General features: G+C 41.6%; 1 protein-coding gene across 3 annotated transcripts in view; it reads left to right on the forward strand.

The window, feature by feature from the left end:
* MAP4K5 (mitogen-activated protein kinase kinase kinase kinase 5) overlaps positions 1–27,243 on the forward strand; it is a 64,679-nt gene that overhangs the window by 14,277 nt on the left and 23,159 nt on the right. For all 3 annotated transcript variants that reach the window (XR_009958627.1, XM_062577776.1, XM_062577777.1), the window contains exons 2-15: positions 5,589–5,646; positions 16,845–16,935; positions 18,101–18,165; positions 19,389–19,444; positions 20,700–20,747; positions 20,842–20,884; positions 21,574–21,646; positions 22,622–22,753; positions 23,216–23,278; positions 23,850–23,931; positions 24,619–24,735; positions 25,083–25,161; positions 26,247–26,305; positions 27,163–27,227. Coding sequence is in view for 2 of the 3 variants with exons in the window: in XM_062577776.1 (XP_062433760.1) it covers positions 5,589–5,646; positions 16,845–16,935; positions 18,101–18,165; positions 19,389–19,444; positions 20,700–20,747; positions 20,842–20,884; positions 21,574–21,646; positions 22,622–22,753; positions 23,216–23,278; positions 23,850–23,931; positions 24,619–24,735; positions 25,083–25,161; positions 26,247–26,305; positions 27,163–27,227 (1,031 nt within the window). In the remaining variant the exon portion in view is untranslated. The remainder of the gene's footprint in view (positions 1–5,588; positions 5,647–16,844; positions 16,936–18,100; positions 18,166–19,388; positions 19,445–20,699; positions 20,748–20,841; positions 20,885–21,573; positions 21,647–22,621; positions 22,754–23,215; positions 23,279–23,849; positions 23,932–24,618; positions 24,736–25,082; positions 25,162–26,246; positions 26,306–27,162; positions 27,228–27,243) is intronic.

Genomic DNA, 27,243 nt, shown 5'->3' on the forward strand with positions numbered 1-27,243 from the left:
TCTTCTAAATTTTTAATGTATTCATAGAGGTTCTTGTGTGATGGGAAAAAAAAAATACCTGCTCAGCATCTGTTGTGGAGATGCTCTGAGTGCCAAGCACGAGAGCTTTTGTTCAGTCCTGTACTCTAGGTTTTCTCGGGATGGGACTGTGAAATATGTTGTGTTGGTTTTGTTTCGTTTGTTTTATATGAAAAGAAAACGGGAACAAAACCCGAACCTTAATTCTCTGGCAATGCACCTCTATGGCTTTAGTACACATGGACAGGTAGGAGCTAAGGTACAGGAGAATGGAAGAAAAAATGTATGAGACATATACTGCTTCTGCAGAGGTCTTCTGAGACTGCCTGCAGCATGAGGTGCCTGGTGCAGGGCAGGAACCAGAGCACCTTCTACCCAGCCCAACCCTGGGAGGCTGCAGTAGGAGCTGCTGGTTTTGGCTGGAGACCAAGTGGAGGAGCTGTGCAGCCAGCCTGTGCCCTGCGGAGCCGATTCCTTGCACTTAAGCCTGGTGCCAAGGTCTGGATTTGTCCTGAGACTGCTTAGGTGGGCATGACAGGAGCTCATGGTTATCAGTGAGCCACTGCAGCTAGTCTCTACATCTGGGTCAATCTTTAGTTGCAAATTTTCAAGGAATTTTTTTAAATGGTTTTCAGAAAGTCTGATTTCTTTCACAAAAGTGCTTTCCTAATGCTGTGTGGGACTGTGTGAGGTTGCAATATTCTTTTTTGTCAAGTATAGCAATTTGAAACTTGTGCAATGGGGACTAATTTATGCTCATTTTAAGCTGGGTTTTGTGAGAAGCTTTCCAGTAAATATACCTGGCTGTACAGTGTGGGTGTTAAACTCATCTGGTAAAGAGATAGTGTTTCAGAAGTTTAGCCCCTCCTTTCCATTATTAGTAGTATGTCTTGTGTTACTCTTCTTCACTTTAGCTGCCAGATGGTCTTCCAGCATCCTACTTCTGTTCTATTTGGAAAGAACTTTTTAAAACTCATGAACTGATCTATGTAAATTGTAAGATAAGCAAAATTGTCATAGTGAATTATGGTGGACACTTGAACTTCTGCATTAGGACATAGTCCAAATCCTGTTGCAGATCAGCAGGTTGCTGTCTTCTGGGATCTAACTGTTTTCTCTTACACATCGTTTGCCACCTTTCTGGAAACAAAATGTACACTGGTCAGATCTGAAACCTAATCCAGTCTGGCAGTTTCTTCGGGATTTCTTAATATTGCCTCTTGGTTACTTATTTTTACGCATGTGTGTACATGTCACTGGGATTGTCACTGGGGTCGTGTTGTGTTCCACTGTCCCGCCAAAGCTTTTTTGATAAAGGTCTGAGAAGAGCTTTAAGGTGCAGAGCAAAGCCTGTAGTTTCTGTGGGTAATATAATGCTCCTCCCTGCAAAAAAAAGTGGTCCTACTGAGCCTGCACCTCTCGCTTTTGAGTTTGGCATTGGGACACACCACTGATCTTGTTCTTAGGTTGGACAACTGTCTGTTTCTCCAGGATTGACAGACAAATGCTGGCTCTGTCTGCAGCAGAAGGCACCATGCAGTGCTGGTTCTGCGGCTGGGAGGGTGCATCAGGAAAGTATCGCTGTTCACTTGCTCTCTACTTAATCTTTTTCTGAAGCATCCGCTGTTGGAGACGGGACCATAGGTTTAGAGTAACCTTTAATCCGTTCTGTTGTACCTGTGTTTTGCTTCGTTTTGAACACTGCCCGTGTGTATGCTTTTGTGGTGTGGAGCTGCTAAAATATTCTAGAGGAGCTGTGCTTGCTGCGGTGGTCTGGCCCGTTCTGTAGCAGCCTGCAGGACAGTTGAACAAGAGGTGATCAAAAAATTGCCTAATCCTTCCTCATCTGTAAGTATACACTGTATGTGACACAGAGCAGCATAGTCTGTGGCTCAGCCCCTTGTTCTGGTCTCATTCTTGTGTAGGTCAAGTTGTCTTTTGAAGTTTTGCAATACTTGTGCCAAAACCTTGTAGTTTTAATTTTGTGTTTTAATTGTGTTTTCATTTTCCTTCTGACTAACATAATCCAACATTTTCAGTTTCGAGCCTCATTAACTGAAATAAGATTGATACTAACAGATAGCAGAGGATCTGTGTTCCTCTAGGGACTTGCAGCAAGTCCTCTGGTTGGGCAGGGAAGCAGAGCTCTGCTGGTTGGGAACGAGGACACATTTGCAATGGGAATGTGGGCTCCTGCATGGGAGGGAGCTCTGCAAGACTCAGTCTCCAAAACGAGTCTTTAGGAGGCTCTTCATTACGTATTATAGGAAATAGATAAAGAGAATGGAAGGACTCAAGGCCAGCAGAAATTACAGTAAGAAATCTAAGTATTTCTTTTATCCCTCATTAGCCTGAAATGTTAGAATTCAGAATAGTAGTCCAGACCATACAGTTTATATATCTTTTCTGAACTACTATTCTGAATACTTCTGATATATATTTGTCATTCTATATGTGATAAATGCATATAAATAATAACTTGTTATATCAATAATAACTCAAGAGATACAAACAGCAACTATTGAAGTAATGTACTTGTTAACTGGCAGCTCTGGATTACTGGCATCCAAATACTTTAAAAAACCTACCCTGGTCTCTGGATGGTTTAGGCTAATTTTGAGTTAAGATGTGAAATACTGACAAAGTTTCAGGGGACTGGAAGAAGACAAATATTTTATCATTAGAAGGTTTTTAAAATGTGAATAAGATGACTTGGAAAATTATGGTTTATTTCGCTTGACTTCATTTCTTTTTCCGGTAAAGAAATATATCAAAAACAAATTGGAAGACCATAAATTAATTCCACACACCAGGGAAATTATGGGGAACTTGGATTTGGTCAAATGTCATCTGTAGTGAAATTTCAAGTTTGGCTCATAAAGGCAGCAGTGCGGATGTGGTCCCTTGCTGTGTGTGACTTCCTTGATACTGCACAATCTTGTTAAAAAAAAGTAGAACAGCGCAAGCTGGAGTGACACATAGTGAATGAGTTGAGAGTATTCTTAACTAACATGTCTCAAAGTGATTTCAGGAATCCTGATACTGAGGAAGTTTTTATCTGACAGAAAGTTGTGAAAGATAAACATTTAAGAAACAAGAGGTGACAACTTAGAGAGGTGTGGATACTCTTGTAAACCAGATGCAATCAAAGATCAAGGAACAAAAGCTGCAGGTTGCATTTGTGGGCAGGTAGCTGTCTCTTGGGAAGCAGCGAGCCTGGGTAACTGTGAACACTTGCGATATGAGTGCCCAGCCAGAAGACCTAACACAGTTCTTGTACCTGAGAGCCTCTGAGCAAGGATATTGAGGATCAAGGAACATGAAGCATTTTTGCCTTTGATGGTGGCACGGTAATGATGGAGTAGCATGTGTCATCACCAGTAGTCCTGGTGTCAGCAGCTTGAGAGGTGTGTTCAGCTGGAATGTTAAAGGAAAAGCCAGGTATTTTAGAGTGGGTGGCTCAGATAACTAGGTGTGCCTAGTTCATAAATGCCAACCTGGTGGAGATCTTTCCGTTCTAGCAGCCAAAGTTCTGGTGGCTGAAAACTGAAACAATCCGTGCTCAGGCTGCAAGTTGCACACAAAAACTTAACCATGGTATTAGATTGCAGCAGGACTTAATTTGGTGAAGCTCTATGGCCTATACTTTGTGAGAGTCAAGAGCTAGGGATTGCAAGGATTTCTTCTGGCCTGAGCCTTTGAATCCCTGCCAAGCAGTCTGAGTACTGAAGAACTTTGGCCGACTGCATCCATTCTTTCAGATTTAGCACAACAGTAGCAGTGGCAGTTACTGCTTATATGGAAAAGGAATATCAGGCAGGAATATATATATATGTATATATATATATATATATATATGTATATATATATGTGTATATATATATATTTGTATTTCAGAAATGAGGCTGAGCTTCTGCAAACAGAGCTATCTCTCTCCTTTATCTAGATAGCTTGGCTGCTTGTGGATAGGAGCATGGGTAGCTCTTAGGATAGGCGCTATTGGAGCTTCCCCGACTTCAGATAGAGACTGTTATTGGTGTCTTATGGGAACCTCTGTATTTCATGATGGTGTTGCTAAGTGGAACAGTACCAGGAGATCCTAATCCTTTGCCTGTATTTGGAGACATGCTTCTTCTGGATATTGAAGAATGCAAATGATTTTTACCGTGGTCTAAAAAGCATCTGTGGCAGGAAGGTACTTTAAGAAGTGGTAAAGGTTTCCTTTGTGGTTAGCAGATAACTATCTGTTTCTGTGTTCACTGATTTGGTCTGTTTGCTGCAGTTGTTCAGTTATGTTGTTCAGCTTCTTTGTCTTCATTTGAGTCATACTCGTCTGCATCTTGAGCTTGCATTTTGACAGCCATCGCTTGGCTGAGCAGTGCCCGCCTTTGAAAGGCTGCTGCTTCCCCTGGTTGGAAAGCCTTTCCTGATCCAGAAGCTTGACTAAGTTTTGGCAAAGTTGAAGGACTTATCTTCCAAGATCTTGCTCTACCTGTTGTTAAATTAAAACTTTTCAGCCATGTACAAGAGGAAAGCGTGTTGTGTAGTGGCTTCCTTCAGTTCAGTCCACAAGGAGAAATTTGTTGTACATTCGCATCCTAAATACTTGCCAAAATCAATTTCAGAAGTCCAGCCTAACCCGCTTTTTCTATGATCTCCCTCTTAACTAGTTCTTACATGTTCAGAAGACACTGCATGTTTGTTATGGTAAGAATGAAAGAGTTGGGTTTAGGATCTTATAACTTTTGGATGATCAGCAAAAGGGGAATGCCACAGTGCCTAATTGGATTAGGCTGTGCGTCAAAAATGATAAAGCTTAGCTCTGGTGATCGTGCCCAAGTGATTTAGAGCTTATTTTACTGGAGTTAACAACATTAATGAAATCCCCTCTTAAAACTTTCTATTTCTGGTGTTCCTGTAATGTTTTCCTCCAGTGCAGAGTTGTCCCCCACATATTCGTCCTACCCAGTGAGAGAGCGGCCCTGCAAATGTGAATTAGTGCTCCTGCTCCTTAGCTCTTCTTCTTAGTGCCTGCCCTTCTCTGTAAGGGTCTGGTGGAGGGAGTTCCTCATAAGAGTTAAGCTGTTCATAGGGAACTGCAACTCATCAGCACTGCATCTGCAGTCATTTTCTATTCCTCCCTATCAGTTCCACTTTTGCAGAACGTTGAGGTTTAGCAGCCTGAACACGGGCGGTTGCGTACTGCGTGGTCGGACAGTCTGTGCTGCAGCGTAATGCTTTTGTGCTGCCCTAGCGAGCGCAGAGAGCAGAAACTTCTCGGTTTCAGCAGCCCTTACAAACGATGCTTTAGATGCATGACCTCTTGGTTGCTGGCGGATAGCTGTTTTTTTAAGCCTCCGAAGGAACTGCCAGTAGCACTTCAGAACTCCTGCGAGGTTGATGCTGTGCTAATACCAAACCCGGATAATCCTCACCCAGATTGCTCTCAGTTAATTGCATTGTGCCATAATTGTAACATATGACATCACCACATATCTTTTCACAGCTTGTAAGACTGTGTGAAATGCCTTTGCAGTATAATTAAATATGCCTTAACTCTTTTCTTTCAGGCTAGAAATCTTCATACAGGAGAACTGGCTGCTGTAAAAATAATCAAGTTAGAGCCTGGTGAGTTTTGCATTCTTTCCTTGCATGTTTGGATTATGTGTTTTCTGTCATGAAACATTTACAATAGTGTGCACGTGTATTTTCACAAGGTTTGTGAAGTCCTGCACAAAGTGAGTGTTATTTGCTACATCTTCAGCTGCTAGATGGCAGGAAGCACTGCAGGATGTACCATTACTTTTGGTTATGTCCTGCTTGCTGTTTCTGTGTTCTTTCTTGTCTACCTTATCTGTTGTTTCATGAAAAGATACTGCAATTACAGTGTGTTAGATTGTTAGTACAAAGAGTACAAAGGCTCAAAATTTACCTTCTGTCCTTAATTTTTTCTTCTACTGGTGACCTAAAGTAAGCTAACTTTGTGCCTAAGAGGCGTGCTGAGCTGAGGCCTGATCTTTGAGTCCTACATGGAGAATTGAAATCAGAAAGTGTGTCTCAAGTGGAAATGAGGAGAGGAGCTTCTTATAATTCTGTCCCACCTGAGCATCTTCTATTTGTACGAAGAAATAATCTCTCCTTACTTGTTCACTGGAATACTTTTCAAATCCCTCTTTAGTGTAATCCTCTTTGTGTCTCTTTACCAGGTTAGTCTCTCCATAGTTGTCATTTGCCTGAACTCCTGTGCTGTGTCTGTGTAGGAGACTAGTCCTCTGGGATGGAGATGAGGGAGGCTCTCACGTTCCCTCCGTGGATGTGGGCTCGCTCGATACCTGCATAGTAACACATGTAGCCTATGAAACTAATAGGAGACACTGCGAGTTAGTTTACAGTCAGAGAGCTATGAAGTAGTAGGATTTATGGGGACATGGTGGCATAACTTACATGACTGGAGTGTTGCAGGGAATTAATTCAGGCTCGTTAGGCAGGAAAAATGAGGGGAGATCAACAAAAACACATAGCCATAGGAGAGGCTGAGGGAACTGAGTGTTTTTCAGTCTGGAGGAAAGGAGGCTCAAGAGATGTAACTGCTGTCTACCATGGCTGAAAGCGGCCTTACGGAGAGGTGGAGCCAGACTCTTGGAGGTGCACAGAGCAGGGCTGAGAGGCAGCAGGCAACACGGGAGGTTCCAGCTGGGCACAACAAGTAATTCTTCAGGGGAGAGTGGTCATGCACTGGGGTGGGGATCTCCAGAAGTCCCTTCCAGAGACATCCCAAGGCTTTTATGATTCTAGGTTTTGAAGACCAGCACTGAAACATGCTCTCCAGTGCCTAATAACAACATCTGTTCTTGACTGGACAAGTTTAAAGACTATCATTTCGATGGGGAGCTTAGAGTCAATATACTGCTAGAAAGTGAGGTAGATGTGATATTTTCCTATTAGGAAAATAGGAGACGAAGGTAGCATCCATCTCTGTATATCATGTATTAGTGGTTGGGGAATATGGAGAAGAAAAGCTCAGATCCATCTCTTATCTTATTTAGAAATAAGACTTGAAAGCTGGTCTCCCTCCTCTCGTGGTACTGCTTTCCCTACTGACCGGTAAGGTGTCTTAAGGTGTTTTTATTGCTTCCTGCTGAAATGGTTTCATTTTTTGTATAAGTTAAATGTGAACTGATGTAGACAGCACAGGTGACAGAGTGACCCTGTTACCTTGTGTTTGGAGTGATGGCTGGGCTCTTTTGTAAACGGATTGTGGAGGATTTAACTTGGGATTTTGCATGTTGAAGGAAAGCATGCCTGCCTCTGGCCGGCAGGATGCAAGCTTTCCCATGAGCGTAGCTGTTCGTGTCTAATTTATTTATTTATAAAAGCAGGTAAAAATCATGAAATACAAACAGTTTTTTTTTCAGTTGGAAGAACTTGGAAAATCATAGTGAATAAATAGAAAAAAGGCTCAACTTGATTCTTTAGTTCTTCTTCGCTTTTCTTGAAGCATCCAGTGAAGGTACCAACGCAGGCAAAGAGCAGCCAGCTGTGCCGGTGACGAAGCCACCCTGGGACAGCCCCAGATCCATTGCAGATCCCGCGTTCGTGATGCAGCCAGCTCTCGTGCCCGCTGCGCCCCGGCCTCGTGCCACTGCTTCCCCGGGCGCCGGGTTTGCCTTTACGGTGGGGTTGAGCTGCCTTAACCTCCTGCTGGCTTAAGGGGCGCCAGGTGCAGCGAGCAGATGGCAGGCGCAGAGTAACAAGGAAAAGTGCTTTCCTTTGGATGATCTGTGAAACTCCTTCGTGTTTCGAGTTGTGCCTGGGATGTGTGGGGAAGCTTGATAGCAAAGCTAAAACCACTGGCTCTGAGCGTTTGTGGAACCTGCTGCCGTGCCTGGGAACGGTCCCTTAGCAAGGCCAAGCTGCTCCTGCACATGCCGAGTGCAGGGATAACTCTGTGCAGGCAGTGCTGAGCGCGGCGCGAACTGCCGTGGGGCTCCTCTGCCTCCCCCCTCGGTCCTCCTCAGGGCCCCCTGTCTGGGCTTTTGGTTTGGGTACAGCAGAACGCCAGATCCGAAGGGCAGAGGTTCAGGCCGCTGTGCTCGTCTCACTGCAGGTCTAACGTGGGGCAGGGCAGTGTCTTAATCGCGGAGAAAGGATGGGCTTAACCTATTCCTGACGGTGTGAGAGGCTTCTTTGAGTAGTCACGTCTCTGCTTCTGATCCAGATGAAGCAGATGAGGTTTTTCGCGTGGATTTGAAGAACTGCTGAAGCAGAGGTGTAGTCCTCCGCTCCGAGAGCTGCGGGAAGAGGAGGATGCTTCGGAGGCCGAGCTGGTCCTGCCTTTGCTGCTGCTGTGTGAGCAAGCAGCTCAAGATGTGCAAGGCTCTGACCTAAAATCATTACTACTGAGACCCCCATTTTAATTAGCGCTGATGTCCCCATCCTTATATATTTCATTATGTTGTTAGCCTGAGTTGCCACAGGGAAGCGATTTCTTCTATAAATGTATGTTTTGGGGTTTTTTTTGTTTAGTTTTTTGTTTTAATCTCCTCTCAAGCACTGCCAGCCTGAGCTCCATCCGCAGCGTGTACACCCACAGACTCTTGGCAGAGATCTCGTTGGGTTTTTATTTTGTTTTTAAGGATGCTTCACAGCATTTATTTATTTATTTTTAATTCTCTGGGATATCTACTGACTCTGCACTGGAGCTGGACTGTAGCAGCTTCTGGCTTTGCAGGAAGACACAGCAGTTTAAACCGTTACAGATTAAAAGAAAATCAATCGCTTCTTATGAGAGTTCATATTTAGTGTTGTGACTGATTTTGAAGGTTTTGAATAGCTTTTGTGAACTGTACTTGCAGAGCACCATCAGCTCTTGGATCAGATCCATGACAGAAGATTTTGTAGCTAGCTTTGGTTGCTTTTCGGCAGTGCAGCCCCTTTCAGCACCAACGCAAGCTTTTATCAGACCATGTGGCACAACTAGAAAAAAATTGATAATAGATTTCCTAGTTTAGTGACCAGAACAAAAGGCCTATGACTGCCTTTGAGTTACACAGAGCATCTTCTGCAGGGGAGGAGGAGGTAGCTCATAAATGGGAGTTAGTTAAAAATAAGAGCTCCCAACTCAGTGCCTGTTTAAATGCATAGAACTGGGAGCAGAAAACTAAGGATTCTGAAGACTGCCCCACAGGAGGTAAGGAGTGCCTTGAAGTAACATCGAAAAGCAATTGCACAAAATAGGAGGGCAAAGTTGTGGGACATCAAGCTAAGGCACCACTGAAATGGTGGGGTGGGGGTGAAGCAGGTTTGTTGTGTTGCTCCCTTGTCTACTACTAGCAGTAAATGATAGGCAAATCACAGGCAAAGAGACTCAAACTTACAGCCAATACCCCAGCATCACTCTGTATTTTATTTCATTTACTTTGACTTTCCTTTGTCTTTTCTCCAAACAAAGGAAACAAACTCTTTTGTCTAAAAAGTTAGTCATTAATTTATTTGAATTTGTGGGCAGTATGCTAGTTCTGCTACCACAGTTACTTAAGCTGTGCTAGTAGAATCAAAATAGACTGTGTTTTTCTTTTTTCTTTTTTCTTTTTTTTTCTGGCAAAGTCTTTGGAGAGCATTAGGCAAAAGTATTATGGCACGCTAATGACATTTCCCAGCATTCACCAAGCACAAATGCTTCAAATAATTTGAGAGCCAATTCTATTTCAGAAACTAATCCAACTGTACTCAGCAGCCTAAAAGCCAAAACTGTCTGAAACGCTAAAGCCACTTCCTTGTATGGGTTTTGCAGATGAATTGCAGGGGGAGTCAGTGCAGAGAGATAACTGTTTGCCAGGGCGGTTCCAATCTGCAGAACTTTCTTCCTGGGAAAAAGAAATAAACAAAATATCGTAAAATTTATGAGATGTCCATTGTAAATGCTCTTATAATGATGAATAGTAACTCCAGAAGCCTTTGACACTTAGAAGGGCTGGCAGTGCTGATTTGTAATGCTCTCCATCCTTTGCAAGATTACAGAAGAATCTTGCTGCTAGTTTTTGTCTGGTTCGGTACTGCGTTTTCCATGGGAGAGCTCCGTAAAGGCCAAAAGTAACTCGTTGTCGTTTTCACCTTCGTTGCTTCGTGCTGTGCAACCCGGTTGGGCTCGGGATGGTGCCCTTTGTGCATGGTGGTTTAAATAGCTGCAGGCTGTACGCGCTGGGCAGCAGCAGGCCGGTCGCTGCCCGGAGCCTTCGCTGCTTTCCTGGGCTGGCCGTGGACCCCGCGACGTCGGCCTGGCATCGCCATTCCCCGGGGGCCCCGTTCTGTCGGTCAGAGTCGATGTGCAGCTCACTCTGCTGGTGCTGTGTCTGTGCAAGAGTTGCCCGGGGTTCGAATGACCGAGTTTCCAAGACCGGACTTTCCTTTCCTTGTGCTGTACCACGTTGTGACTGGTCCTGCCTCTTGTTCTCAGACTCGCACCGCTGTTCAGCCAGCCGCCTGTCTCCGGAGTACACACAACGCGAAGGAGAGACAGGGTGGCTGTTAAATACACTGCTTACAGAGCACTCAGCGTTTTAACTATATTTAACTTCTTTTTGAAAGCTCGTCTAATTTTAATTTGCAGACTTATAGTGCATTTATAATCGGCTATTCCTGCTCCAGAAATGTATGTAGCCAGCGTGGCACACTCACGTTTCCATGCAGCGTACATTTCCACTTACAGAAACAGTTACTTGGATGAGGAAGGCCAGCAGAAAGAGATAAGGCTGGGGAAAGTGATAGTATGAGTGGGAAAGAAGCTGAAGGATTATGAGTTTCAGATAGGAAGTGTGTGACAGTTAGGGTGAAGGCAGCTTGCTGGGGGTGCTTGTGGTTAGGAGGAAGACACTTAAATTGGAAAAATGCATGAAGGAAAGTATCAGTAACAACAAGAGATGGTGGTGGTGAGATGGGATGATGAAAGGCACAAAGACAGGTAGAGAAGGCAAGAAGAGAGGAAAAGAGATGGAAGCGTTATGGAACAAGAATATAGATTATGTGTTGACATGGCTGCTCATAAGTATAGACCAAAGAGGGCAGAAGAGAATATACATGAGCATTTCCAGTGCTAGACCAAAGCCCCAGGCCAGGAGTATCTGTGATCCAGAAAGTGGAGCTTTATGATCCACCTGGATTTAGTAACTTCAAATCCAAAAGCAAGGAAGTGGTGGTGCCACATTTACGTAGTCTGTTGTCCTCTTCTGCTTCTGAGTCTTGCTCGTGTTTGTTGCAGAGAGTTTTGTTCTGATGTTGCATCCTGGGTTTTTCAGCCATCAGAAGGTCCATAAGAAAATGCAAGGTAAGGCATTGAGATCCCCAAAAGCCAACAGTTTCAGGTACAGCAGAACATTATGGCAGTCGCTCTAAATACTTGTGTGCTGCTTACTGTAGGGCTCGCTCTGTTGGGGTGGTGTGTAGCCATCAGCAGTATTTCATCTCAGTTGAGAGACATTGATGTTTAAGCAGTTGGCGGCTAGATGCTGGTGGCAGTAAAATTTGCTGTTGGAAAGACCATTGTTTCCAAATCACTGTATCATACTTGGAATCAAGTTTCTGCCTCAAGTCTTGGGAATTTAAATTCATTTAGTCAGACTGCAGGTTCCACTGAATCACAGGAGAGATATGCATAAAACAGCTCAGATGCATCAGTGTGATTTACATTATTCTCCTTCTTAAAGATGTGAAACTTTAGAAGGATTATTCCCAGTTTTCAGACTCAAAATGGTTGGTAGAGCGCCATGTGGGTCTGGAGAGCAGTGAAGAAAGCAGGAATCTAGCATCTGGCAGCTGTCGGAGCTGTGGAATGGGATGCTACGATAACGCCTCCCCCCAAAAATATCTGGGAGCTGTTATTCAGTCGTATTGCATGTCAGGCTATTTAAAAGGAGCTTGGAAAATGCCTGAGGAGTTGAACTTAACTGGGGTGGAGGAGAAAGACGGGGAACAGATTCCAGTCTAAACAAAAACCTGTGTATTGGGAAAGGCATCTCTTTCATCGGCACAGACTGAGCCCTTGCTGTGCTCAGACAAGTGGTCTGGAGTGACTGCGTGTGAGCTGGGTAGCGTGGGGCTGCCTGGAAACGTGTGCAGAGGAGCTGGTGACCTGCAGAGATGGCCTGGTTTGTGGAGTTTGTGGAAACCATTCATCCCAGTACATGCAGTTGTAATTCCCATGGGGCTTTTTTGTCTGTGGTCCAGAATTCAGATGGTTGAAAGAAAAGCGCGGGAGGAAAGGTCCCAGCCCCGGCAGCAGCCGCTGCTGCCGACTCGGAAGAGGGGCAGCTCTTGGGCAGTCGGCACCAGTGCAGCGTGAGTTCACTTGCAGGAGCACCGGGCTGGCCCCTGTTACCTCGCAGCACCTCCACCGCAGCGCTGACACCGTCTTGTTAGTAAGTGGCATCCCACTTCTAAATAACAAATGTTACTTTAAAATCAGGAAACAAAGCAGCTCTTTGGTGACACTGCTGATGCCTCCCAGGGGCGTCAGGCCTCTGCTCCCAGTTGTGTGCAGGCCCTGGGCTCTGCCTGCCTCTCCCAGGCAGCGTCAGCCCTGCAGTGCAGCGCTGAAATAGTGCAGAATAAAGTGATGCAAAACAGTAACTATGAACTTTTCCCCCAGGGGCCTTCTGCACAAAGAAGTGACACACGGTCGACCCAGGAGAGGCTTTGAGAGTGACCGTGGGTCTTTTTTGCAGGATGGGACCATTCAAAGCAGTCAGCGGAGCACCAGAAATAGGACCAGGAGTAAACACACGTATAAACTGTCGGTGTTGTGCATGCTCCAAAGACCTGATGATGCAATGTGATAGGCACTGCAGCCATCAGATCCTCCCCTAGCTGCAGACTGGGGGATGTGGATCCAGGATTCACGTGCTCTCCAACAAGGGTAACGTGGTGAGACATCTATACCATACCAATTCCACATAAGTCAGAACTAGAAACCACTTAAATATGGATTTAGCATGAATTTACCAGGCCTTACCTCACTCAGCTTCTGAAATCTGATCCGATCCCAGCACAAGATGGTGTGGCTGCGTGTTTCGATAGTCTTCCTCGCTGCCAGCTGTGCTGGAGAACAAGCAGCTCGTTGTGCCAAGCAGAGCAGGCGCCGTCACAAGCTCTACTCGGAGGAGAATATTCTATTGTAGCTCGCCATTCTGTTTACTATACGTCTAGTTTCAGAGGTAAAATTACATAATAGTAGCAAGCTGCAGTGACTCGCCATACCGCTTGTGTGATTTACGGCAGCTCCCTAAACTACACTTTTTGCTCAGCATGCCACATAACCTATAATTGCAAACATGTGAGTAGAAAAAAAAATACATTTTTCCAATTCCATGTTACTTAGAATCCAGCGATCTCTGATGACTAAAACAGAAGAAAATCTTTTTGTATGGGTATATTGTCACCTTTGATTGAACTTTTTTTTATCTTGCTGTCGCCCTCTTGACGAAGTATTTCTTTTACAATTTCTTTGTCTTGCTTTCTTTGTGCTATCCAAGGATATTTAATTTTTGTCCTATTCCAACTCTTCTTGCCAAGAATAATATTCCTGCTGCCTGGAAACTCTGAATTCCGTAGTTTTCAATTCATTCTTGTCTTTGAAGCACTATACATCTTCTCCCCCATCTCTGGGTCTGATCTTTCAGAATCTTCTTCTATGTATTTTAGCCAAGTTTTTCTCGTGGATAATTCTGTTCTCTGCTCCTTCTTTTCCATCAGTTTGCTACTGCTATGTTAAGCTCCCTGTCTGTGTTCAACCTGTGCATCCCTTTCCCTTTCCAAATCCCTCATTTTTGGTAGGTAACCCCATTTGTTGTGGAGGTGCTTAGTTTATTAATTGCAAATCAAGAGGTCATCTCTTCTGTCTTCCCCCTCTGCAAGGCAGGATTAGCTACCCTAAGTTGCTTTCTGATGGCTACTTGTTCAGCATTTTCTTCATGTTTTCCATCTGGGGGAGATTTCACAGCTTCCTGTGCATTTGTGTTCAGTGCTTCGTTGTCACTGCTGGGAAGTTTTTCCCAGCAGAGTACGGGGAACGTAGGTTCAGGCAATTTAAGTCCCTTTCCAACCATCCTATCAGAGACTTGGAAAATTCCCTCTTCCCTTCCCTGATATCTCATTTATCTCTGACGACCGTTTCTCCTGTTGGTCTTTCTTTAGTCCAGATAACCATATTTCCTTTGATTCCCCTCCCCATTAGCCATATTTTCTAGACCTCTAACATTCTTGTTGCTCCATACTGTACACTCCAACTGGTAGGAGTTTGGACAGCAAGTCAGGCTGCTGCTTACAGTGTTTTGCTGCTGCTTAATCATATTTGTCACATATATGTGACGGTATTTAATTCTTCCCGAAATGCTTTCTGATATAGCAAAGAATCTTTGATTTGAAGATCACAGTTTAAGAAGAGATCATTGATACAGGGCGCTAGATGCTCCTGCAGCTCGTGGACAGCGGGTACGGTCGGAGAGCGGCGATCCCTTCTTTGGGTTTGGGGGTGGCTGCGTCTTTTCCTTCAAACTTCCGTAGGTTTGACTTTCTTGAAAAACTCAAGTTTTAGAGTGCCCTAGTGAGTTATTTGTGAAAGAGTTCAGCAGTTTCCCTTAGAAAGTTTGCCATCAAAATAGGAAGGATTAATCCACCTGACTCAAACCCAAAATTCCTTTGTTCGTAGTAATTGTTTATAGGCAGCGTGCAAGAATTCAAGCAGAAATCCATTGTAGTTCAAGGGTAGCCCATAAAGCGAGTGCAAAATGTGAGATCTCTGCTAAATCTAACTGATTAGGATAGGGAAATTCTGTTGCCTTTTTTAATAATATTTTTTGCATTTTTAAAATATTACTTGTGCTTCAAAGAAAAAGATCCTTGATGTCTGAAACTCTTCTGCTACTGTTTCCTGCCCCAGAGAAGTCTTTCTCTATACTGTTCAGCTTCAAGAAGCCCTTGAGGTTTTGCTAAAATCAGTCAGCGATGTGCTCCCATGAATGCGTTCCCCTCTGCATTTGTATTTTGTGGTTATTTTCTTAAGTAGAAGTCTGGTAATCATTAAGACATAAAGACTGAGATCCTTTGAAAATCACTGTACCAAGCTGGCGCTTCTTTCACCATGTCTATATACCAGCTTAATGCTTATTAATATGTTTATTAAATGATAAATTCCAGAGGGCAGTGCGTCAGTACGCTGGGGTGACAGCCAGACAGATTACTATCCAGGTAGGAGCTCCATGGTAACAGCATTGCTCAAGGAAGTTGTGCCTGAGCACAATAAATAAAAGGTATCTTTTTAAACAGCTTATTAAAAATACTAGATGCTCTGTTACTTTTTAAATAAACACATTTTGAAATCGAAGCAAAATTTATACTCGTGCTTGAAACCTCTTGCAGTTACCAAAACTGTGTAAATTAAGGGGAGCAGTGGTAGGCAGTATGTGTTTGATGGCTTCCACATCCCTGACTTTGTGTTGATGTTAGGAGTTAACTTCCACAGAACAAAAATAAACCTGCAGCATTTTTTCTTTGAGAGAACCTGGTAGCTAGCACATTGTCTGAAACAGCATTTTATCTATAACCAAATTCTAGTCTTTCCTGTCTTGCAAATTGTTACAGAAATTTTATTCGTACCAAAGGAAGAATAAAGGCAGTGATATACGTTAAGCGCAGTTGCAAGACAAACATGTATCTAGAATGGCCTAATAGGCCGATTTGGACTATATTGCTCTCTAGAGGGAGGCTGGCCAGTCACCCAGGGTTTGGGTCACTTGAAGTGTCCTAAGAAGCGTTTTGTCTGAGGCATGTCTTCAAGTGGGACCTAAGGATAAAATGATACCTGCACAAAAGCAAAAGATCTTGCAACAACCTAACAAAGCCAGAAATTTTTATTCAAATCATGAAGGATGTCTCTATTTGGTGTCCCCAGATAATTTCCGGAGGTAGCTAATTCGTCCTTCCCGTCTCAGGCTGGTTTGGTATAGCCCACAGAGTTCTTGGCTGCACGTTTCTTGTTGGTGGAGATGACTGCTAGAGAAACCCCTTGGAGATCTGGCCTGCCCTTATCTTTTCCATAACTTACCTTTAACTCTCCACTAGTGCGCATGTGGGTAGGATAATCTTTCTCTCGTATTTAACAGAGCGTATGGTTAAACTCAGTATCATGCAAAGCTCGACGCTGTGAGTTGAGAACCGCCTTGTACTTGCTTAGGCGCTGGGTGCCGTTCGGCGACACAGCGGTGGTTGGGGCAGCAGATGTGTGCCTTTTCTCTATAAAACAAAAATTTGTTGGAATTTACAACAGTTTTTAAACTTCACTCTTTCCAAACTGAAGTGGTGTAGACGTGCTAGGCTATTGCTCTCTCTGCAATACATTTTTCAATAGTTTTTTTTTTTTTCCCAGAAGATATTTAGGGCGTGTAAATGTGCTTATGTAGCTGTTCCGATCTAAAAACGCACCCATAATCTGTGTTTGGGTCTCTCTGCTTCTCTTTTGAGTCAGCAGCGGTGAGTCTGTGCAGGCCATATGCTATAGCAGAGGTATTTTAAAATTGAAATATTCTGTTGAAGAGTCTATGGCATGTGGTCCCTTCAGTTGCAGGCAGGGGACTCTGAACTCAGAAGTGAGGATTTCTGCAGGACAAGTTAGTTGTCAGTGTTACTGAGCAGGCTGGTATGTTAGAAAACCCTTGTGAAGGGGTTAGCAGTTTTCCAAACCCGCGACTTGTTTTTATGAATTGTGCACATGCTTTCGGATGTCCCTGACCTTGAGGTTTTGTGTGATGTTACTGTGACTGCTTTCTGTTTTTCAGGAGATGACTTTTCCTTGATACAGCAAGAAATATATATGGTTAAAGAATGCAAGCATTGCAACATTGTAGCCTATTTTGGGAGCTATCTCAGGTAAACCCCACTTTGTCACCTGCATTTCTATCGATGCTTTCCTAAGACAATGATCTGTCTGGTTTATTATTTATATCCCCTCTTGCTGTTCTCCTCTAGGCTGAATTCCCTTCAGTTCCCAGTTAAAAAATACAGTGACTAATACTTTGCTTTCTCTGCTGGCCAAAAGGCTGGAAGACTTTTATCACTAGGAGCAGAAAGAAACTTTTCCCCTAGGGACTCTTGCAACATACCCAAACCTACTCACTTCCTGGGCAGATTTTAAACATTTACCACTCATAATATAAAATAAGCTCATTATTTATATATGGCAGAAATGCTTTTATGTATTTTATTTAATGGCAGTATTGTATGCTGTGGAAGTATAGCAAGCAAGCTGTAAGAGCAAAAATCTCTGAATACGAGCTGCTGGTAAGAGACCTTTTCCATAGCTCTGGTGTGACAGATGCAAAGTCCTGAAAGGCAGAAGCAAAGTGATGCCAGCTGGCTGCCTCTTCAAGGACACACGTTAAAAGTTATACAGAAAGTTGGAGAATATTTTCCATATCTGTGGAATTCTGCCATTTATCAATAGGCTTTTTGGGAATATATATCACCACCTCTCTCATTTGGTCTCTTTCTACGAGGCTTAATCTTCAGCTTTCTTGGAAGACTGCGTTTTTAAAGTAAGCTGAACAGACCCAATAGACTTCAACTGGAATAAAACAGCTAAATTGCTAAATCCCCTGTCCCACTTTTGAAGGCCATGAAGAATTTTTTAAAGACAAATTAGATAATTTCAATTTAAGATTGAAACTGTGAGTTAATGTGTTTAAATCGTATTATCTTGCTGATAAGCATGTAAACCTCAGATGTTTCTTCTGTATGTTCTTTATTGAAGTTAGAAGGGCAGGGTTAAAGCAGCATCTTTTAGGTCTGATCAGCGGTTAGAGACTTGTGACTGACACAAATCCTCACCTATCAGAGTGAAAATTTTATGTTGAGATTCTAATAGCATAAACCATGTGACTGCTTGTGATGCATTGGAATATTTATTTTTAACAAACTGAAGACTGTTAAAGAATCATCAAGACATGTAAAAATAATTTAAATGACCTTTAATAACTCTGCTCTGTGTATAGCTCAGTCAGCTTCTGATGCATGTGTTTTAACTCTCTCTCGATAGCCGTGAAAAGCTGTGGATATGTATGGAGTACTGCGGCGGCGGATCCCTTCAAGATATTTACCATGGTATTTTGAAGCTTATGTCAACATTTGTACCTTTTGGAAGCTTTTGGCCAAAAAGAAAACTTGAAAGCAAACAAATGAAGGATTTGTTGGTAGTGGCGAGCATTGCCTGCGTTGTTCCGTGTGAAATGAACAGTGATTTCAGCGACAACAGGTTTTGTTGAGAGCGTTTCTCAGGCACAGTGACGGTCATTTTGTGTCATTAGCCTGCCGTTCTGGGCCAGGATGTGCTTTATTTCTAGCCATCACACTGCTCATTTTTCTCCATGATTCTTAGATAACTGGTCCAATGAGTTTGATTTCTTTTGGGGAAGAAGGACAGTGGCTGTCAGCGGTGGGCTGGCCGGCAGCTTTAGTTAGCTTGGGTCAACCAAGCACCTTTGCAGATCAGGGGCAGGCGTTGTTCATCTGCCTTTCTAAAGAGGAAAAAGACCCCCAAACGGTTCACAGCAGAAATCAAGCTAATTAGATGTGGAGGCTATGTTAGTGCTAGAATAAAACTATTTGTTAAAAACATATGATGTTGAACACAGAGGTCCAAGCTGTATTGCAGATATGTGGCCTGTGTGTTAGTCCCACGGCCAGAAGGGGTGCATAGGGTGAGGAAGCTGATTTTACTGAGAAATCTCTAAATTTGATTTTTAAAGGATAAAGAATGACTCGATATTCCCGCCCCTGTACAGTCGCATGCCTCTCTTGTTATTGTTTTTACCCCTGAGATGCCATCTAGAATTGTTGATTCTGTAGAAGGATTTATTGGCGTTGTTGGAAAAGTGGTCTGGAACTTCCTCTGCCTTTAGCCATAATGCAAAGTTTTTGAATCCCAAAGCTCTTTCTACTTTATTTATACTAAATAGCTGAAAAATAGTTTTAAGTTAATTCTAAGTCCCAAAGGCCTAATACAGATTTGTCTTTGTTGCTTTTTACATAGCACACAATATAAGATACTGTATTGTTATCAAGTCACTTGTAAAATGATAATTAGATTTCTGTCAAAACTGATTTTCTTCTTGCTATGGGTATTGTCTTCAGTTACTGCAAGAGAAGACAAAAATGTCAGAAAGCCTTTCTGTTTAAATGAACATTTTCCAGATCAAATTAAAATATAGTTCATTAAAAAATGTTATTTAACTTTTGTATGTAGATATCACCTTCTTGGCTGTTTTGCAATCGTACTTATACAGTGTACACTGTAAACTTACAGAGCCTTTCATCCTTATTTTCAGTAACAGGACCTCTGTCGGAGTTACAAATTGCTTATGTATGCAGAGAAACTTTACAGGTACTGTACTTCTGCAGGTATTTAATAAAAGCCTTTGGTCTATGCACAAAAAGTGGATATGGCAAATGAGCAAATTCAGAGAGCAATGCTATACCATCACTTATATTTGTAAGCAGTAGGTATCCAGTGGGGCAAATTAACTAGGGTTAATCTATTAGTTTCTATGTTGCATAAATAAAAATTAGCAGCAAACTACAGTAACGTAGTGCAAATGTTTGCCTAAATCACTGTTGGAACAACTTCTGTCTGCTCCTTGTGCCATAATTTGCAAAGGAGTTTACCCAAGAGAAGTCTCTGAGGATCCCATTGTAGAAGCAAAATCCTAAAACTCCGTCCTCTTCCTGTTCCTGTAGTGATCCAGCTGGTCTCAGTGAACCTGTGGAAGACATAGGTGTCTCCAGGTTGCGACCACAGTGTTGTCTTTGCTATTTGCATGTGTTGTTCTAGCACAGTGATTCAGTGCAGCAGTTATTTAGGATAAACTTTTGAATCTCGTTGCAGAAAACAGCTAATACCTAGTAAGCAAGGGTAAGTAGCTGAGCAGTAAAAAAATAACCCGCACATTTTAAACTGGCTGCTTGATCTGTGGCCGTAAATTCTGATATTCGTAGAGGAAAAAATATTACAACCAGATGACTAAAACTCTGTTTCGTTTTGTGATTGCTAATACCTGTAGAGATACAAGATAAGATGGCATAGACAGCTTGTTTCTTAAAGGAGCTTTTCCTTCCCTGCTCCTTGCATCCCTGAGCAGCTCCGTAAGACGACACCCACCTTGCCTGGAAGCACTGGGTGAACGGGTCACTGCCGGAGGCAGGGGCGCACACCGCGAGCTGATCTGCTCCGCAGCTCTGTTCCTGCTCTCTTGTTGCTGTAGTGACTTGTACTGCTGGAAGGGCAGCCGAAAGGCTGAACACCTTTTGGCTGGAACCTTTGGGACTTCAAAAGAATAATTAATTTTACTAAAGGATAAAAGTACTGTGTCTGGAAGTTTGTTTTGAAAATACACATATATCTATGTAAAACATTACACCATGCCTCGCTGAAACGAGTCTTCACATGCGTTTGTTGGTGCTGGGAGAGATGAGGAACAGAAGCCAGTGTATTTCTTATCTGCAAATCTCCAATTTCTCAACTTTAAAATCAAATAAATTGAGTAGTTTACATTTATTAAATATGACTGGCTTTGTAGTATATTAACAAATGACAAAACTGACGGGGTTTTTTTTTTGTTATTTTTTGTTTTTACTTCCAGGGTCTTGCTTATTTGCATATGAAGGGCAAAATGCATAGAGATATAAAGGTAACTTGGAAGTGTGGGGAGCTTGTCTTAAACATTCTGATGCAGAAGAATATTCCTGATACAGCATTTTAACTCTCTATGTATTATGCTTTAGGGTGCAAATATTCTACTAACAGACCATGGAGATGTCAAATTAGGTAAGTTGCCTGAGTTTAATAGTAAGACTGAACGCAAATGAGTGTTTTAATTTAACCAGTAAAAGTTAATAGTACCAGCTGGGATACTTTGATTTAGCAAATTGTCTTTTATTTTTATCATGCTGCTAATGCAGAAACACACAAAAATAACTGTTGTGTAGAGAGCCTGCCATCTGATAGAAATACTCCGCTTTTGTGGGGCTTTATTTTGTGTTGAGTAGCACCTGTAGAGCGAAGATGGAGCCTGCTAAAGATAAAGCACGATATAGCAGATCTCTTGTACTGGTGCCCTCAGTTTTATTGGATACTGTTCTCTGTGGCACTTTCTGATACGGCGCCATGGGATATTCATGGTCGTGCCGTTTAGAGCAACAGCTGACAATAGAAAGTGTCTGTCTGTGGGTGCTTGTGTAGGTACAAGATTGAGAAGTTTTGCATCCTGTCAACAGGCTATAGGTAACCAACCACCTTCTTCAGTTCTTACTCTTTTGGAGCAGTCACTGAGCCAGCCGATGGGCCTGGAATTATTAATCTTTATTAATCTTTAACTGCCGAAGCTTAATGCATTTTTAACTTGGATTAGAAATAAGAGTATTTTTTTTATTATAATACTAATATACCTTGTAGAGTGAAATTGGAGTGTTAAATGAAAATCAGATTTCTAAGTATGTGATATTTTCATCTTACAGCGGATTTTGGTGTAGCAGCAAAAATAACAGCCACCATTGCGAAGAGAAAATCATTTATTGGTACCCCTTACTGGTAATAAACTGCTTTGATTGTTACGATTACATCGAAAGCTGAGTCTGTGTTTAAAAATTATACCAAGAATTCTAAAGTGCATGCACTCAAGTGTGTGTGTGTGCATGTTTGTATGTGTGTATAAATATACACACATTTTTAAGTTTTTATATACTTCATTGCATACGTTCCCTTTCTTCCAAGTAAAATACCCAAAAGGTAAATCTGGGAAGCACTGATTGTAGCTGATCTGTTACTGCAGCAAAGCTACCTGCCGTTTGGAGCAGGATTGCCACTTCTCCACAGTTTATTAATGCAGAACATTCAGCCCTTTTTCTGAACACCTAATGGTAGTTTAGTTTCTCAGTGATTTCATTACGTTAGTGAATGAGGTCTTTGGGGGTTCTGCTTTGCAAAAAACATTGTGAAGAGAAACGGATTTAAAACTTTTTTTTAGTCATCTCTACTGCTTAATTTTGCCCAAGGCAGCATTTAATATGCGGACATATCATTGTAAATCTTGAGCTGGGTTATATATGCAGGTTTCGCTGCTCTTGAATTTCGGTGTGTCGGTGAGGCAGTTAACATGCCTTTCTCTAGGGCAATATTCTCAGCGTATGCTGCACGTGTACATACAGCTTAATCCAGGCAATGGATTTTAATTGTTTGCTGCCCTCTCTGTCGTGTTGGAGATGGAGGACTAACAGCAGGAAGCTTATCTGCTCATTAAAGCGTTTCGCCAGGAATCAGGAGACCCTGGTTCTGTTCCTAGCTTAGCCGGCGAGTTCAGGACCTGAGGCGAAACTCACAGCCTCCGGGTGTTTCTCTCCTCCTCCGGTACTCTTGCCCGGTGGGTTTTGGGGGGTTGGGTGGGGGGAGAAGGTTTGCATTAGAATTAGGTGAAGCGCTTTGCGACTCCTGCGCGTGGGCAGCGAGTCAGAGGAAACCGCATTGCCTTCTGCGTGCTCTGACCGAACGATGGCTTTGCATTTCAAGGATGGCCCCAGAAGTCGCCGCGGTGGAAAAGAACGGTGGATATAACCAGCTCTGCGATATCTGGGCGGTTGGCATCACCGCGATCGAACTCGCAGAACTCCAGCCACCGATGTTTGATCTTCACCCAATGAGGTCTGCGGACGGGAGCTGGCTTATCCTCGGGCTCCTCTCTGGTCCCGGACGGGACTGTGGTGGTCTAGTGTAACCTTCCTCGGAGCTCAGACCTAGAAACTCACACTTGGGTTCCTTCAGCAAGCATCTAATTTCTGAGAGAGCAATTTTTAAGTATTTTTTAAACTTTGTAATGTTGTTAGCAATGTGAATAAGAAGAGATAGTAAACTGAGTAGAGAAACTGTAGCATTATATTTAACAGGCTTATGCATGACAATAAAAAGATACTTAAGGATGAGAAAATCAATGCCTTCACGGCATCTGTCTTTAACACAGTTGACTGATCCGGTTTTATCAGTTTGATTCTTATCTTGAAGTAGAATTATAATATGAATTGTAATATGAATTTGAAGTGTTCAAGTGTTGTAGTGAAATTAATTATTTTTTATTATGTAGTTAAATTGTTCTTCCTTTATCTTTAGGGCATTGTTTTTAATGTCAAAAAGTAATTTTCAGCCACCAAAGCTAAAGGAAAAAGCAAAATGGTAAGTTAAACCCTTCTTTTTTTTTCAATGTCGTATAGATAACATAAAAAACTAAGTCAACAATGTATGAGAAAATGCGTTCACTCTGTAAGTACTTATATACAGTAGAACTCTGTATGCCTTGCCTCAAAGGCGACCTTTTTCTGTAATTAAATACTTGATTCTGAAAAGCCTGAAACTTGTGGTTCAGAAACATGCAGGTGGGTTTCCATGTTATGAGAGAGAACTTTTTTGGGAGTTTGGTGGATACCTAATTCACAATTTTTATTGCTGAAACCTAGTTCCATAATAACTGAAATTTGTAAAAGTTGAAATAGCAAAAAATAGCAAAAAAGTTGAAATAGCGAATTGGTTTATTTGCTGTATCCTACCACAACATTTTCCATGCATGTTCCATGAAACAAATGTTTTTCTTTCTGTTTGGCTGACTCGGTAACATAATTATTCAGATCTGAGGTGTACTGAGGTACTTGGACAGCATTCTAATTTAGCACATCCTTTTGTAATCTGCCTAGTCACTATGTTGCAATTTAATCTTTTTGAAAACCTTTTTTTTTTTTTTTCCTTTAAGGTCATCAATATTCCATAATTTTGTCAAAATAGCGCTTACAAAAAATCCAAAGAAAAGGCCAACAGCAGAAAGACTCCTTTCTGTAAGTGATTTGGAACTTTTCGTGACATCAGTAAATGATCTCTTGCTTCAAAGTGAATAACAGATCACTAGAGAACCAAACTGCAATGATTTTCTTTCTCTGATCTTACAATGTGGGTGATGAAATCTGAATGGAAGAGACATTGGCCTACTGCAGGCAGTACCAAGATTTTATTCAGTGTCAAGAGTTTATAAGATTTTTATTATAGAAAATTACCGGAAATTGCCTCATGTTCTGTCCTCAGCCTGTGCTTTTCACAAGGGAATGTCTTGGCCTCTTAGAAAGAGTTGCATAGATTGGATGTTGACCTTTCTTGTCATGCAAATAGAGAACTGATCCATTTAGCAGTTGTTCACATGTCTAATTCTGTCTCACTAAACTTGAATGAACTACTCATTCAAGTCATTAATTTTTTACTCATGTAAAAAATTAAGTTACTGTGTAACTGTTTGTGTGACTGAGTTTAATCGCCAATTATAACTGACCAAAAAGCATGACATTCCCATACTGATGAAGGGCTTAGAAGTCTAGCCATTCAGGTGTCATTGAAGAAATATTCAAGCCCCCAGAAAACTATTAGGGAAAATTTGATAACGTATTTTATGTTGGGTGTTTATTAATGAAACTTATGTATCAGTTGCATATCATAACTTCTCTTTTTTTTTTTTTTTTGTTTTTTGTTTTTAGCATAGTTTTGTGGGACAGCCTGGTCTGTCAAGATCTTTAGCAGTTGAGCTGTTGGATAAAGTTAATAATCCTGACAACCATGTACACTACAGTGAAGCAGATGATGATGATTTTGAGGTAAGAATATCTTTTATTTTAGGTGAAACTACTGTTATCTTGCTTTGCTTTAACTGTATAAGCTTCTAGCGTGACAGGAGCGCTGCCCCATCATTTTTAGACCTCCTGGAAATTACAGTGCTGAAGAAAACAGGAAATCTTACCACAGGGCTTGTCACACTTGTACTATAGAGTACATACAAAGTTCTTGTGCATGGCAGTACAGGTCCTTGGCTAGGACAAAGATGGTATATGTAACAATTTGTGACCACAACAGCTTTGCTTTTCTTTGTTAATTTGATTATTGATTGAGATGCAATGGAAAACCACATAACCTTCCTAAGTTTTTCTGTTTACAACTCTTACAGCCGCACTCCGTTATTCGCCATACAATTCGTTCTACAAACAGGAATGTTAGGGCAGAAAGAACAGCGTCGGAGATAAACTGTAAGTCCCTAACCTACTTTGCCCATATTGCAGAACTGGTTTATTTTTACCAGTGGAGGATGTTGGTGTTATTCTTTTATTATATACCCTAGAAAGCCTGTTCTGCTTTTGGCACACTTGAGAAACAAAACCAGAAAAAACAACACATAAACATGAATCTTCAGTAATTTTTTTCCAAAACCAAAATTAAAACTTGCATATTTTTCCACTGTTTCATTTCATGTCATTGCTGAAGAGTAATATTTATATAGAAACCTTGTATGACCAGTATAGTCTTTCAGTAGTGTGATTTGAGGCTGACCGTGTAGTCCTATTTAAAACAGTAAAAATACTTTCTTGATGTTGGCAGGTAATTAGATAGAGTAGGCTGATAATTAAGAAGACATCTTTTTACAGGAGTATCTTGGCTGTTTTGCTGTGATGAAAAAACACAGGAAAAGCATAGCATTTTATGTTTGTTTCTACACTTTTTCAAGTTCATCCGTTAAGCCTTTTCTCGACCCCACAGGGGTACTTCTCTTGTTATTGCAATAGCTGTCCTGACCACAGCATGTGGTATTTTAGTGCATTTTATTTAAAAATAATATATATGTGTGTGTACATATATATATATATATTTTTTCCTTTTAAAACAGTGTTAATACTTTACTTTGTTGGATATAATTTGAAATCCTGAGAACAGAAACTAGCTTTCTCTACATTCAGACATTGTGTTTTAAATAAGGTCTGCTTCTCTGAGTCACATACATGTCACTTTGAGGAAACTTACTGTTTAAAAAAAAGTCTTTTTCACATGCATTAAAAATAACGTGGTTACATGGTTACATTTTATTATACTTTTATTGTATGACTTTGTATTTCCTTCTATTTCCTTCTTGTGGGTTTCACATTTGCAAATTTAAATGTTTAGACAACTAAGCCTTTGTGAAAAATGGTGATATTTCAAATGATAGTCATATTTTATAGGCAGATTAAAGCTGTATATACTATTCTGATATGTTACAACATGCTTTTCACAGATAAATTAAGCATTAAAAAGGCATTAGTGTAGTATTTATTGAAGTTGAAAATGTAATATTTTGTAGTTGATAAGCTACAGTTTGAGCCTCCTCTACGGAAAGAAACAGAAGCTCGAGATGAATTGGTAAGAACAAGTTTATTTTTTCCATCATTTATTAAAATCGTAGCATCTTCAGTATTTTGTGGCTCAGCTCTAAGTAATAGGTATCTGAACTATAAAGTCACGAGATGACCACTCTTTGTCCCCAGACAATCGCCACATTTTTAGGAAAATGAATTGCCCTCTGTGCTTTGTGCAGAAAGTCTTGCTCAATTGAAAAATAAGTGACATACAGCAATTAATTTGATAATGTGACGAAGCCATTCTGCATTTGAATCCCTGATCTTCCCATCGCCAGACTTTTTGTGCTTCTCGTTGCTTGGAACACAGCCAGCTCACATGCAGGCATTTTTGTTCCCTGTGAGCTGCTGCTGTTTGTTCCAGTTCTCCACAGTTTACTTCAGATCAGCTAATTAATGTTCCTTTGGGTTAGTATGTGACTGTCTGCACAAGAGCTCCATTTATTAATAAGTGTTATGAATAGCAACGGCTGCCGTTAAAATTAATTTGGAGACATTGGTGCTCAGCCCTCCAGAAAAATCCCATTCCTGTTTCTCAAGGCAGTACTGCAATCCAGCAGGTAGATACGAGTTCATCTTTTTTGGAAATGACTGATCAGCTTCATAGATGTTGTAATTAGTGAGGTACCATCAGTACCCTGTAGAAAGACAGGAATATTCCTTTAAAGTCCGAGCCTAAGGAGTCGAAGATACGTTTTCAATAATTGCTTTGTAGTTAGATTGTAAAACACGACTTCACTTTGGAATTTTATTGTACTGATTAGGGGTCATTCTGCAGGGCTTGGGAACCTCTCAGGCCTCTTCAAGTGCCGTTGGTTATTGCTAGAAAAAAGTCCTAAATAAAAATTTCTGCATCTTCAGGGTGTAGCAGCCGGCATTGACTTTGCTTCACATTGGAATCCTTTTGTTGATGGTGGAAGCAGCAGGTAAGTATAAAGTTTA

Source organism: Rhea pennata, chromosome 5, assembly GCF_028389875.1.
Source record: "Rhea pennata isolate bPtePen1 chromosome 5, bPtePen1.pri, whole genome shotgun sequence".
NCBI classification, from domain to species: Eukaryota; Metazoa; Chordata; class Aves; order Rheiformes; family Rheidae; genus Rhea; species Rhea pennata.